Raw genomic sequence first — 12,826 nt, 5'->3', positions numbered from 1 at the left:
CAGACGGAGACGGGGTCGGCCGGCAGGGTAGGGAGAAGGGAGGAGCCCTCCGGCTCGAGGCCGCAGTGCCTCCCACGTCGGGGGGCCCCGTCCCCGCGCCCGCTCTTGGCGCGCGCCCTCCACCCGTGGGAGCCCCGTCGTGGGGGCGGCTGCCGCGAGCATGCGCACGGGCACTGCGGCGGGCGGGTGCGGCGCGGAGTCGGGACGCGGGGCGGCACGTAGCGGGGCTCTCGGCCGCCCCGCGCGCCCATGTATGCCTTCTACTCGCTGCTCATCTACATCTTCTACAGCCTCTTCCGCAGGGATGGCGGGGCGGCGGCCGCTGCGGACCCCGGGGACCCCGCCCAGGTGAGCGGGGGGCTGCGGGGCGGGTGGCGCGGCGGCGGGCTGGCCCAGCTCACGCCCGGAGCTCGCGGTCGCCGGGGACTCCGGGGGTGGGAAGCAGGGGCCGGGCGCAGCCTCGGCCGGGCTCCGGGGGGCAGGAGCCCCTCGCGGGCCCCCCGCTCCCTCCTAGGGGTGCCCCGCTCTCTCTAGGGGGCCGGATGCAAGCCCAGGGGTCGTCGTCACCCGGATCAGCTCTCGTCGGAGCTGTGGACCGAGCTGACCGGCCTGGCCGGTAGGGAAGGGGGGCCTCGGAGCCCTGGGGGGTGGGTAGCCCTGCCGGAGAGGGGGTGACCTCACTGGGGGGAGAGCAGCCCCACCCTCCCGCACGTGACACGGACCCCTCCCCCGCGCGCCGCCTCGCAGGCCGCTCCGAGGCCCAGGATGGTCTGGAGGCGCGAGCTGAGGGCCGGCCGGCCGAGGTTTCCCTGGAGGAAGCCCTCCTGCGCCTTGCCGAGTTCCTGTCCGTCCAGCTGGGGGCAGAGGAGGGCTGCGCGAACCCTCCCAACCAAGACCAGGTGAGCGGGCACAGGCTGCTCCAGCCACCACTCCTCTATATCTATCTATCTACCTATCTATCTATCTATCTATCAATCATCTATCTGCTTGTTGATCGATGGTGGGGCTTGAACTCAGGGCCTGGGCGCCGTCCCTGAGCTTTTACTCAAGGCTAGCTCTCTACCACTTTGAGCCACAGCATCCCTTCCAGTTGTCTGGTGGTTAACTGGAGATGAGTCTCACAGACTTCCCTGACCAACTGGCTTTGAACCACGATCCTCAACTCTTAGTCTCTTGAATAGCTAGGATGACAGGAGTAAGCCACAGGTGCCCAGCTTTCTTCTCTTCTTCTTTTTTTTTGGGGGGGGGGGTCCGGTCATGGGGCCTGAACTCTGGGCCTGGGCGCTGTCCCTCAGCTCTTCAGCTCAAGGCTAGCGCTCTACCACTTGAGCCATAGCGCCACTTCCAGCTTTTTTCTTTTTGTTTATGTGGTGCTGAGGAATCAAACCCAGGGCCTCATGCATGCAAGGCAAGCGCTCTACCACTCAGCCACCTTCCCAGCCCCTCTCTTATTCTTCTTACTGTCCTCCACAGCCTGGTGAGGTCCCTCCGCTATTGACCTTGACCAGTCAGCTCTTGGCCCTTCTGACATGGATTCGGAGCCCCAGGGGAAGGCAGGCTCTGCTTCAGGGAACGCAGCCAGCCTTGCCAGTGCAGCTCCCCACCATAGATGGTTTGTAAGGGGTACAGCCTGTGGGAGGAGGTCTGTCAGAACATGGGCTGCCTGGAATAAGGAGTCCTAAGCTCAGCTGTGCTCCTCAGGATTCAGGACAGTCACCTTCTCAATCCTACTCATTTCCAGGATCTCTGTCACCAGAAGAAAACCCCTCCTGTCCCACCCCTGTCCTCAATGAGGCACCCACAGGTGAGGCCCAGGGACGGCAGCCTTCTCAGTTGGAGGAAGAGCAGAGGGCTTGGCAGCGGCTAGAGCAGCTCATCCTTGGACAGGTGAGGGACCCAAGAGCTGCAGGAATTGGGGAGTGGGAGCTCCTTCCCAAAAGGAGTTCCCTTCTGTCTTGGCTCTTTGCAGCTGGAAGAGCTGCGGCAGCAGCTAGAGCAGCAGGAGGAAGAGCTGGGCCGCCTGCGCCTGGGAGCGGTGAGGCTGCTGGGGGGCTGGAGCAGTCAGGAGGACTGGAATATAGGTGGGTCCTGAGGGCTTCCCTCTCTTTTTCTCTGCAGGGGGCAACAGATTCAGAGAAAAGGGTTCAGCATCTCACACTGGAGAATGAGGCCTTAAAGCAGAGCCTGAGCCTCACTCGAGACCTCCTGTTACACTGGGGCCCAAGCCCCTCTACTAGGCCTCCGCAGGTACCCTGCTCCCTGACTGCTGCCATTCCTGAAGCCCAGGCTTCTACAGCACATCTGTCATCCACCAACAATGCCTAAGCCCCCTCAGGTCTTGGTGCTTTCTGTAGCAGGCCCTGTCAGGGGACCATCTTTGATTACAGACATGCCCTGGGATGGCCTTTGCAGGGCAGTCTCTCAGGAAGCTGATACATAAGTTGCAGAACCCTCTTTAATGATATCTCTCAGTGATCCCAGGAAAGCAGAGGAACTAGGGGAACTCCCTGCAGGGAGCTGGGAGTCATGGGTTCAGCTGTTCTGGCTACTTTTGATTTGGCCTTCCTGTCTGTGAGATGGGCCCACAGAATACCCCTTCCTGAGTTCCTAACTGGCTCTGTGGCCCACCTAGCCCCCACCCTCCTGCAGGAGGAGGCAGAGGCTCTGTTGGAGCTCCAGGGCCGGCTTCAGGAGGCCCAAGACACCACAGAAGCCCTCCGAGTCCAGGTGGGCTTGGGTTCTACAGATAAAGAGGGCTGAGACACTGGGAGGGGGCATGTGAGGTAGGGTCTGGCGAGTGCCTGTTTCCTCAGTGACGGGTGGGGTTGGGTGGGGCAGCTGGGAGTTCAGGAGGTGCAGCTGCAGGGCCTTCGAGGGGCCCTTCAGCAGCTCCAGCAGGAGACAGAGCAGAACTGCAGACGGGAGCTACAACAGGTGCATGGGCAGCTGGCAGGTAAGGGCTGGGGGCAGAGGGCTGGAACGCCCTGCGGTTTGGGCTTTCCTTCTCAACAGCCATCCTCCTCCAGGACTTCGAGCACGGATGGCCAGCCTTCGTCAGGGCTGTGGGGACCTCCGAGGACTGGTCAGCACCTTTACCCAGAGCTGCCAGGGCTCACTGAGTGAGGCCCAGGGTCAGGTTAGGCTCCCTCCTTCCCTGGTGTCTATGGGTAGTCTTCTCGTTGTTCTTCCTGGGAGAGCCCCTGTTATCTCTTCCTCTGAGCCTTGGGAAGTGATATGCATCAGTGGGTCAGTTGTTGGCCCACTGTTACTGTTCTGTGAAACTGAATTGCTGAGAAACGCAGAGAGACAGATGGTGTAATGTCCTTACCTAAGATTACTGGGTTCCATCTCAGACCCACTGGGGCTGAGAGCCATGAGAACTTGTAGACCACCATAGTTGGTGGCCACACAGTGACTCTCTCTTGCTCTCAGCACCCCACTATACTTGGAGCAGCCTGGAGACCTGTCTTTACCTCCCTCACATCCCTATGTCCTCAGGTGTCCTGGGCCTTGGGGGCACTGTCATCTGAAAAAGCTGTGGCTCAGCATCCTGAGGGGCATCAGAGGCCCCCAACGGGAGGCCCAGGGCGTCTGTTGGAGCTCAAGGGTATGGTGGCTTGGGGCAGGGAGCAATGGGGAAGAGCAGGCTGGAGGAAGTCTAGCCTCTCCAGGCTGCAGGGCCAAGGAAGCAATCTGCCGATCTGATCTCCACTTCAGGAAACATCCGAGTCCTGTGTCGGCTGAGGCCCGGAACACCCTCTAGCCTGGTGAGCCTGGAACCTGGACCTGGTGGCACCATCACCACCTGCTATAGAGGGCGCCAGCGTCGCTTCTGCTTGGACTGGGTTTTTCCCCCAGATGCCAGTCAGGAGGAGGTGACATCTGCTTTCTTCACCTGTCCTGAATTTACAAGTCCAAAAGAGGCCCATTTCTCCTTCGCTTGTCTGTTTGTCCACCTAGAAAAGGGAAGGTAGCTGGGCTCCAGCAGGGAATGGAACTACTAGAATACCTGGGAGGCAGGACTGGCCACTCAGCTGGGTGTTAAGGAGCACGAACTTGTTTGAGGTGACAGTTACTGCTTGGTAGAACTGGCTGTAGAGCACGGCTGGACGCTAGTGGTAGAGGACAGTTATCCCACAGGTGTTGGCTTAGTACCTCCTCCCCTCAAGCTTCGTGGGCTGACCATTCCTCCTGAGGATTCAGACTGTCTACCTGTAGGGGCAGAACCTTGCTCTTGTAGGAGCATCCCATTTACATGCTAGATATCAGTAGAAAAGCAGTGGCTCATGTCCCAGCCCACCAACTTGTTTTGCATTTGCACATACAACGCCTCTGGAGTTCCTGTAGCTGAGATGGATTAGGTAAGAGACTATTCACCAGCTGATCTTGCAGGTGCCGGATGATGATGGGCAGGCAAGGGCAGAGAGCCCAGTACTGACTCACTTTGCATCTACCTGTCTTCTGTCACATGAGTTTCCCAGCCTCAGCTCCACCCCAAACTACAGTTCTGTACTGCCCCCTCCCCCTTTCTCTTGCCCACTGCCATAGCTCTTCTGGACAGGGTCCTCTATCTAGTGTCTGGACCAGAGGCATCTGTTAGGAAACCCTTCACCTGTGTTTTCATTTCTGCATCAACATTCACAGTGATTCTTTTGCCCCATCAAGAATTCTTTTTTTTTTTTTTTTGGGTCCGGTCGTGGGGCCTGAACTCTGGGCTTGGGCGCTGTCCCTCAGCTCTTCAGCTCAAGGCTAGCGCTCTACCACTTGAGCCACCTTCCCAGCCCGCCCCCCATCAGGAATTCTTAGCACCCACTCTGGTAATTTTAGCTTGTGTCCTCAGTGCCATCAGCTATACTTCAAGCAGAGGTGACAGCCACCTAGGCATTAGGGACCTTCTGGTACTGAAGCTGGCCATGCTGTTGCTCAGAAGGCTGCTACTGTAACCAGTTGTCAAAGGATAAATGTCCCAGCTGCATGTTCCCCCTCAGCCACCTCTCTTTACCTCTCAGGGACCGGGCTCCAACAGTCTTGGCTGACCACTATCCTTCACAACCACACACCTTTTCGGAGCACATCCTTTGTATTGCCCTGACCCTGACTGGCTGTCACGTTGCCTGTTAGCCCTCAAAATAGGTGCTACAGAGGGGAATAGGCAGAAAGGATGGACAATAACTGGCTTCAAGGATGGGGAGTAAATGCCTAGTTTGTGTTAGGCAATCAGGCCCCAGCATCTGGCCCTCAACTGCTACTGCCAGAATCTCCTACGTAGTGTTGGGATCCTACATTCTCTACATGCTATTCCCTTTTTTGCCTGGTTAATTCTTTTTTTTTTTTTTTTTTGCCAGTCCTGGAGCTTGAACTCAGGGCCTGGGCACTGTCCCTGAGCTTCTTTTTGTTCCAGGCTAGTGTTCTACCACTTGAGCCACAGCGCCACTTACAATCTTTTCTGTGTATGTGGTACTGAGGAATTGAACCCAGGGTTTCATGCATGCTAGGCAAGCACTCTACCACTGATCCACATCCCCAGCTCTTGCCTGGTTAATTCTTAAAAAAAATCACCTTTTGCCTGATGTTGGTGGCTCATGCCTGTAAACCCAACTACTCAGGAAACCGAGATATGAGGATCTCAGTTTGAAGTCAGCCCAGGCAGAAAAGACAGTGTGACTCTTATTTCCAATAAACTCAGAAAGAGCTGGAAGTGGCACTGTGGTTCAAGTGGTAGAGGACTGCCTTTAGGAAAAGCTCAGGGACAGTGCCAAGGCCGAGTTCAAATCCCAGAACCAGCATCCACATGTGCGTGCACATACACACACACACACTCAAATAACAATAATGAAATTATCACCTTTTCTAGGGAGGTAGAGTCTCCTCTGTGACCTACTATGGTCTCTTAGAGTTACTTCTCAGGCAAGATATACTCCATTCACCTTATGTTGCACTTCTTACCTTTCCAGGTTCTGAACAGGAAATTAGGGACCAAGACATTTTCCCACCCCTTTTGCCCTTAGGTGTTTAGTCAGCTAGAGCCAGCTGTGCTGTCCTGCCTCAGAGGCTACAGTGTCTGCATCTTCACCTATGGTCAGACTGGGTCTGGGAAGACCTACAGCATGGAGGTGAGTTAGTACCTCAGCTTGGAGGGCAAGGCCCTGGGTACTTGGCTGTGAATCCAGTGTGGGACTGCACTATCCCTAGGGCCCACCTGAGGACCCTGGCATAGCCCCTCGGGCTCTGCAGTCACTGTTCCAGGAAATGGAGACTGGAGGCCAACACCGAGTGACCCTCAGCATGGTGGAGATCTACAATGAGGCAGTCAGGTTGGGCTGCCCCGGGGGACTGCTTCCTGTTTGGCCTAGGGCCTCTGTGGCTATTCCTAGAGCCAGGCAGAGCCACCAAGCTTACCCCCTTTCTCACCAGGGATCTCCTGGCCCCAGGACCACCAGCGCACCTGGTGGTGAGGCAGGGGCCAGCAGGCCAGGGCGGGGTCCAGGTGGCTGGTCTCACACACTGGGATGTGCCGGACCTAGAGACCCTTCACCAGGTAAGATTGCCCTCCAGGGTCTGTCCTTGTGCGGGGGGGGGGGGGGGGGGTGAGAACCCCACACCAGGCCAGTCCTGACTGCTCTTTCCAGATGCTGAGTCTGGGGAGGAGCAACCGGGCCACAGCTGCAACTGCTATGAACCAGCATAGTTCCCGCTCCCACGCCCTGGTCACGCTCCGGTTGTGCTCCGCCGCTGCTCCTTGTGCTCAGGGCACTGCAGGTACAGCACCGAGCGCCGGGGTTTTCCCATGCACCACAGGTCTCACACGTCTGGCCGGTCTCCACATCTGTCTTGCACATCCCCGACAGGCACGCTGCACCTGGTAGACCTGGCAGGATCTGAGCGCGCATGGAAGCTGGCCGCAGCAAGCGTGCCAAGGGGAGACCTGCATGGCTCCCGGCGTCTTCGAGAAGCCCAGACTATCAACCGCTCGCTGCTGGCACTTGGGGGTGTGATGGCTGCCCTGCGCGCTCGGCGGCCACACGTGCCCTTCCGAGACTCCAAGCTCACACGCCTGCTTCAGCCGGCGCTGGGCCCAGGCACCACGGCAGTCCTGCTCCTGCAGGTGGGCCAGCATGGCACGGGGCTTAGGAGGGTCGTCTGCCTGGCAGGCACCACCCATGGAACCCTCCCACCCACCATCTCTGCTCCCTTGCAGATCTCCACTCGGCCAGAAGACCTCGGGGAGACAGTCTGCTCACTCAAATTTGCTGAGCGAGTGGGTCAGGTGGAACTGGGTCCAGCCCGGCGCCACAGAGCCCCGGGCTCTGGGACTCCTTCCTCCCTTAGTACCGACACCCCACTCACTGGAACTCCCTGCACTCCTACGCCGTCACCCGGCAGCCCTCCAAGCCACAGCCCGGGCAGTGGCTCTGGCTTGGATCTCTCCGCCCCGGGGATCCCACCCCTGTAGTCCTGGGTAGAAGCCCTGCCTGGGGTGGGCGGGGCTGAGGTAGCGCCTCTGCCGGCAGAGGTGGTAGAAAAGTTCCTACACCCCATCTCCCAGTAACCTCTTTGCCCCCTGGGGCTCGACTGCTCCCTCTAATGTCGAATTGTCCCCCACTTCTTAGCCAGCAGAGTCATGTCTGGAGAAATAACTGCCCCCTCCCCCCAGCTGACCAGAGCCCGCGGCTCTCCTTATCACCATTTGCCTGTTATCACAGTCCCCAGCAGGAGATCCCAGAGCTGCAGGAACCAGGACTCAGACTCTGGCCAAGTGGCTTCCCAAGTCAGGATCCCTGCCCCCCAATCAGACTTGAAATTAAAATGCTGTAAATTCCTTTACTGTTATCTCCCCAACAGCATCACCCCAAGAGTTATGTAGGGTTGTGTCTTCATTTCTTAAACATTTCCTCAAAAGGTGCTACCTCCTTCCCAGACAGTTGAGGGAGGGTAGGAAGGACTTCAGCCTGGACTCATTCGACTGTCCCTCCCCCAGCCTGGAGCCCGGGAGAGGAGTGACAGATAGTGATGGATGGACAGATAGATGGTGTGTGAGCCTGAGAAGATGGGACCAAGAAGGGCTACCCCAGGCTGAACCCGCTTCTCCAGCTCTGCCCCTGGGGCTGGGGGAGGCAGAGGCATGACTGACCAGGGTCAGGTGTACCTGCCGGGACCACCAACCCAATAAAACAGGATTCTCAGCAAGGCCATGCCTGCTGCTTCAAGATTGTTGTAGCCATTTGAGACTTTCCTAAACTAGGTTTACCCTCAAGCTGGGGATAAGAGAAAAGCAGTCCCTGTCCAAGAATCTTCAAAGGCTGTACCAGGAGAGCAGCCAGCCTGGGGCAGAAGCAGCCAGGTCCCAAGGGTGGCTAACCCATACATCATAGATGCTCTTGTTGGGTGGCACTCCCTGGAAGAGAGAGTCCAGATCCCAGAGCAGCCCCTGGGACCCCTGGGATTCAGGAGCTACCCCCCAATAGCCTGGATTACTTGAAGGTGGGCACCCAGGACAGGAGGTGGGTGGTAGTGGGGCCAAAGGCATTACCACATTTGGAGTATAAATGGGTAAGTAGGAGGTAGGCAGCTGTCCCCACAGAGAGGCCCTTTGTCTCCTGCTGGACAGTCCCTCAGGGTCTGGGGTATCCTGCAATAAGTGGAGGGGCCAGGTACTGGGCTCTGGGGAGAGAGGTGATGGCCGGACGACTGGCCCCTGGGGAGCTTCCCTTTCTACTCTAGTGGGCCCTGGGAAAGGGCAGAGGGGCCACAGAGGCCTCTCAGAGGACAGGGGTGGAGTGGGCACCACCTCCTCCCTATGGGACCCTGTGCCTACTTGAGTTGGGCTGCTCTGTCTGACCTGGGTGGACTGCTGGGGCCAGCTTACCCCCTCCTTGGGGTCCCCTAGCAGGGACTTGATGCTGAAGCCCTCCCTCGGGAGTGGCGGGGGACTGGGCGGGGGGTAAGGCCTGCCTTGAAGCACATAGGGGCTCAGGTCCTTGGCAAAGGCTCTGTGCCCACCGTGGTCCTGCCAGCGCCGGCACAGAGCAGTGTTCTGCAGCCGCAGTGCCTCGGCCGGAATCAGGCTCACATCCACCACCCAGAAGTTACCCTTGGCCTGTGGCTTCGAAGGGTCCTTGGGCACCTGTGTGTGTGGAGAGGTAGGCTTGAGTAGGGGCCCTCGGACTTCAGTTGCTCAGGGCCTCCCTGCCCACCCCTCCCCTTGGGCTCCGACCCCTTCCTGCCCCACCTTGCGGAAGCACGGGTTGGAGGAAAGGTTGTGGCGGATGGAGTCCTTCCAGCCTTCGTAGTCATCCCTGAAGAAGGGGAACATGGCCTGGACCTGACGAATGATCTGAAACCAGGTTGCAGCCAGGGCTGTGAGCAGGATTGAGGACCACCCCAGCCCTCACTCAGAATCGAGTTCAGGGGTTACCCAGCACCCTCCCCACCTCACAAGGGAACACTTCTAGGCCTACAGGCATGCAGTTCTGAGAGAAGGGTGTCCCCTGAGTAACTCAGCTTTCAGGACCTGTCTTGGTAGCAGAAAGACTAGGTGGAGGTAAAAGCCAAGCCTGGTCCTTGGTTTGCTGGGAGAATGGGTCAGGGAAAGGCTTGACCACCAAGTGTGAGGGAGCTCACCTGGGCCAGCTTCAGCCTGCGGGAGGGTGCGGCCTGAATCACCAAGGCGATCATAGCCAAGTAGGTGTACGGGGGCTTGTCATGTCGCAGGTATCTCTTCTTCTTCCTCTTGGGTGGCTTTGAGGTTGACTCTGCCTCTCGGGGCCCCAGGCTGGAGTCACAAGGCCCCATGCAGGGGAGGCAGGCAACTTAAGCTGGATCGAGATCTACTGAAGGGCTCAAAGTGCTGAGGTAGAGTGCTGAGGCAGGGCCAGAGTTTGAAGCCAGGCTGGCTGGCGGGCTGGTCCTTTATCATTCGGATGAAAGGGGGAGGGGAAGGGAGAAAGAGGCTATGGGGGAGGGGAACCTTCGGAGGTTGCCACAATTAGCAGGTTTCGGTTAATCTGAAAGGGAGGGGCAGAAAGGATTCCAGTGGGGACTTTGGGTGACCTCCTTGAAGCCACAGTCTCCACTTCCAGACTCTGCCTTTGTGCTCCAGAGCATCCTGGCACATTGGGAGGAAAAGTCCTTGAAAGTGGTTCACCAGGATTACCACGCCTCAGAGTGTGTGACTTGCCAACCAAGCTGCATGGAAGGATGGAAGGATGGGGGCTTCCCGGGAGTCCAAGACAGAACAGCCAATAGAACGTAAGCTTTAGAGGCTCTGATTGTCTACCCTAAGATGACCAGGAGACCTTCCTGGAGGAAAAGGCCAAGAAACCCTAACTTCAGGAGCAAAAGGAGTTATAGTGGGCTCAAGTATGTTCTCAGGAGTGTCACAGGTGCCCAAGTAGGCCCTCTTCCCTGTACATTATCTATCTATCTATCTATCTATCTATCTATCTATCTATCTATCTATCTATCTGTATGTGCATCTGTGTATGTATCTATATATATGTGCATACACATATGTATCTATATCTGGTCCTAGGTTCTTCTCATCACAATGAGCAGGTTTGACCATGAAGGTCTCAGTATCATGGTACCAGCAATGGTGGCTGGTGTGAGACCAGGGCTTTAGACCTGTATGAGTGTTTCAGTAGCGCTTTGAGAGCTCAACTTTTCCTGTGTAAAGGGTGAAATCCTGCAGCCTGTTGGATGTCTAGCATCTTGAGATGCTGAGGGAGGGCATGAGCCAAGAGTTCAAATAGAGGATGAGTGTGGAAACCATATTGCTCCTCCCTCTCGCCTTTGCCTGGGTGGTGCCCTTATCTCAGACTGTTTTCAGACCGCCCCTGGTTTCCGCCAGACATGTCACCTCCTACCCAGAGGCCCTCTCTGCTGTTCCCTGTATCTCCAGGCCGGTATCTATGTCCTCTGCCCCACTTGGCAAAAAGGTGGTTCCCTCCCGAGTCTGAGGAGTCCCCTTCCAGGATGAGCGGAGTCTCCCCTCGGACTGGCGCCTCCAGGCTCCTCGACCTGGCTGCTCTTCTCGGGCCACACTTCCCAGGGCGCGCTGCTAACGCCGGAGCTGCGGCCTGCTCTCAGGCGCTGGCCGGGCCTCATCCCGGCCCCCTCTGCGGTTCCCCCCCCCGAGGTCCCCCCCCTGTGGTCCCCCCCTGAGGTCCCTCAGCGGTCCCCCCTGCGGTCCTCCCCTGCGGTCCCTCTGCGGTCCCCCCCTGCGGTCCCCCCCTGCGGTCTCCCCCTGCGGTCCCCCCCTGCGGTCCCCCCCTGCGGTCCCCCCCTGCGGTCCCCCCCTGCGGTCCCCCCCCTGCGGTCCCCCTGCGGTCCCCCCCTGCGGTCCCTCTGCAGTCCCCCCCTGCGGTCCCCCCCCTGCGGTCCCCCCCTGCGGCCCCCCCCTGCGGCCCCCCCCTGCGGTCCCTCTGCGGTCCCCCCCCTGCGGTCCCCCCCTGCGGTCCCCCCCTGCGGTCCCCCCCTGCGGTCCCCCCCCTGCGGTCCCCCCCCTGCGGCCCCCCCCTGCGGTCCCCCCCTGCGGTCCCTCTGCGGTCCCCCCCTGCGGTCCCCCCCCTGCGGTCCCCCCCTGCGGTCCCCCCCTGCGGTCCCCCCCTGCGGTCCCTCTGCAGTCCCCCCCTGCGGTCCCCCTGCGGTCCCCCCCCTGCGGTCCCCCCCTGCGGTCCCCCTGCGGTCCCCCCCCTGCGGTCCCCCCCTGCGGTCCCCCTGCGGTCCCCCTGCGGTCCCCCCCTGCGGTCCCCCCCTGAGGTCCCTCAGCGGTCCCCCCTGCGGTCCTCCCCTGCGGTCCCTCTGCGGTCCCCCCCCTGCGGTCCCCCCCTGCGGTCCCCCCCTGCGGTCCCCCCCTGCGGTCCCTCTGCAGTCCCCCCCTGCGGTCCCCCCCTGCGGCCCCCCCCCTGCGGTCCCCCCCTGCGGCCCCCCCCCTGCGGTCCCCCCCTGCGGTCCCCCCCTGCGGTCCCCCTGCGGTCCCCCCCCTGCGGTCCCCCCCCTGCGGTCCCCCCCTGCGGTCCCCCCCTGCGGCCCCCCCCCTGCGGTCCCCCTGCGGTCCCCCTGCGGTCCCCCCCTGCGGCCCCTCTGCGGTCCCCCCCTGCGGTCCCCTGCGTCCCTCAGGCCACCCCAGATGCCTCCCTCAGAGCTGCTCCTCAGGTTGGGCGCAGCGTGTCAGACGCCCTTCCGGGAGCGTCTCACAGATGTGCTTCCCGCCCCACCGGGGGTCAGGTGCGGAAGCTCCACGCACTGCTACGGACCCAGCAGCCAGAGACCCGCGCCTCCCGGGCGAGGAGGGCGACGGCCGGGCGAGGAGGGCGCCGCCGGCCCGGGCGAGGAGGGCCCCGCCCCCCCGGGCGAGGAGGGCCCCGCCGCCCCGGGCGAGGAGGGCCCCGCCGCCCCGGGCGAGCAGGGCCCCGACCCCCCGGGCGAGGAGGGCCCCGACCCCCGGGCGAGGAGGGCGCCGCCCCCCCGGGCGAGGAGGGCGCCGCCCCCCCGGGCGAGGAGGGCCCCGCCCCCCCGGGCGAGGAGGGCCCCGCCCCCCCGGGCGAGGAGGGCCCCGCCCCCCCGGGCGAGGAGGGCCCCGCCGGCCCCGCCCCCCCGGGCGAGGAGGGCCCCGCCCCCCCGGGCGAGGAGGGCGCCGACCCCCCGGGCGAGGAGGGCCCCGCCCCCCCGGGCGAGGAGGGCCCCGCCCCCCCGGGCGAGGAGGGCCCCGCCGGCCCCGCCCCGGACTCTGACCACGCCCCCGGCGCGTGGCCACGCCCCCGCTCCCACGGGGCATTGCGGCTTCCGCTCGGGACAGCGCGGGTCGGAAGTGTCGCGTTGCCAT

The 12,826-nt window shown here is 61.1% G+C and overlaps 2 protein-coding genes across 2 annotated transcripts; one reads left to right on the top strand and one right to left on the bottom strand.

Moving 5' to 3' along the window:
* Positions 1–125: 125 nt before the first annotated feature.
* On the top strand, positions 126–7,820 carry Kifc2 (kinesin family member C2). The gene is made up of 18 exons (XM_042669350.1): positions 126–348; positions 535–616; positions 748–899; positions 1,474–1,612; positions 1,742–1,887; positions 1,970–2,035; positions 2,119–2,247; positions 2,650–2,727; positions 2,839–2,953; positions 3,027–3,136; positions 3,499–3,607; positions 3,718–3,875; positions 6,009–6,113; positions 6,193–6,314; positions 6,415–6,538; positions 6,630–6,759; positions 6,849–7,105; positions 7,199–7,820. The coding sequence occupies exons 1-18, from the start codon at positions 250–252 to the stop codon at positions 7,451–7,453; spliced, it is 2,376 nt and encodes a 791-aa protein (XP_042525284.1). The 5' UTR covers positions 126–249; the 3' UTR covers positions 7,454–7,820.
* Positions 7,808–9,795, bottom strand: Foxh1 (forkhead box H1). The gene is made up of 3 exons (XM_042669354.1): positions 9,622–9,795; positions 9,230–9,334; positions 7,808–9,124 (listed from the first exon to the last, which is right to left on the bottom strand). The coding sequence occupies exons 1-3, from the start codon at positions 9,790–9,792 to the stop codon at positions 8,294–8,296; spliced, it is 1,107 nt and encodes a 368-aa protein (XP_042525288.1). The 5' UTR covers positions 9,793–9,795; the 3' UTR covers positions 7,808–8,293.
* Between the last annotated feature and the right edge of the window lie 3,031 nt (positions 9,796–12,826).

This window comes from Dipodomys spectabilis, unplaced genomic scaffold (assembly GCF_019054845.1).
Source record: "Dipodomys spectabilis isolate Male_0828 unplaced genomic scaffold, ASM1905484v1 ptg000495l, whole genome shotgun sequence".
Classification (NCBI taxonomy): Eukaryota; Metazoa; Chordata; class Mammalia; order Rodentia; family Heteromyidae; genus Dipodomys; species Dipodomys spectabilis.
This window is presented reverse-complemented; position numbering and strand designations above follow the sequence as displayed.

Excerpts from the sequence above, each read along its gene's own strand:
- Kifc2 (XM_042669350.1), top strand. The coding sequence starts at position 250 with ATGTATGCCTTCTACTCGCTGCTCATCTACATCTTCTACAGCCTCTTC. Across the intron at positions 2,728-2,838 it reads CAGAAGCCCTCCGAGTCCAG|CTGGGAGTTCAGGAGGTGCA; the intron begins GTGGGCTTGGGT and ends TGGGTGGGGCAG. Across the intron at positions 7,106-7,198 it reads CGGCAGTCCTGCTCCTGCAG|ATCTCCACTCGGCCAGAAGA; the intron begins GTGGGCCAGCAT and ends GCTCCCTTGCAG.
- Foxh1 (XM_042669354.1), bottom strand. The coding sequence starts at position 9,792 with ATGGGGCCTTGTGACTCCAGCCTGGGGCCCCGAGAGGCAGAGTCAACC. Across the intron at positions 9,335-9,621 it reads GCAGGCTGAAGCTGGCCCAG|ATCATTCGTCAGGTCCAGGC; the intron begins GTGAGCTCCCTC and ends ACCTGGTTTCAG. Across the intron at positions 9,125-9,229 it reads CCAACCCGTGCTTCCGCAAG|GTGCCCAAGGACCCTTCGAA; the intron begins GTGGGGCAGGAA and ends CCACACACACAG.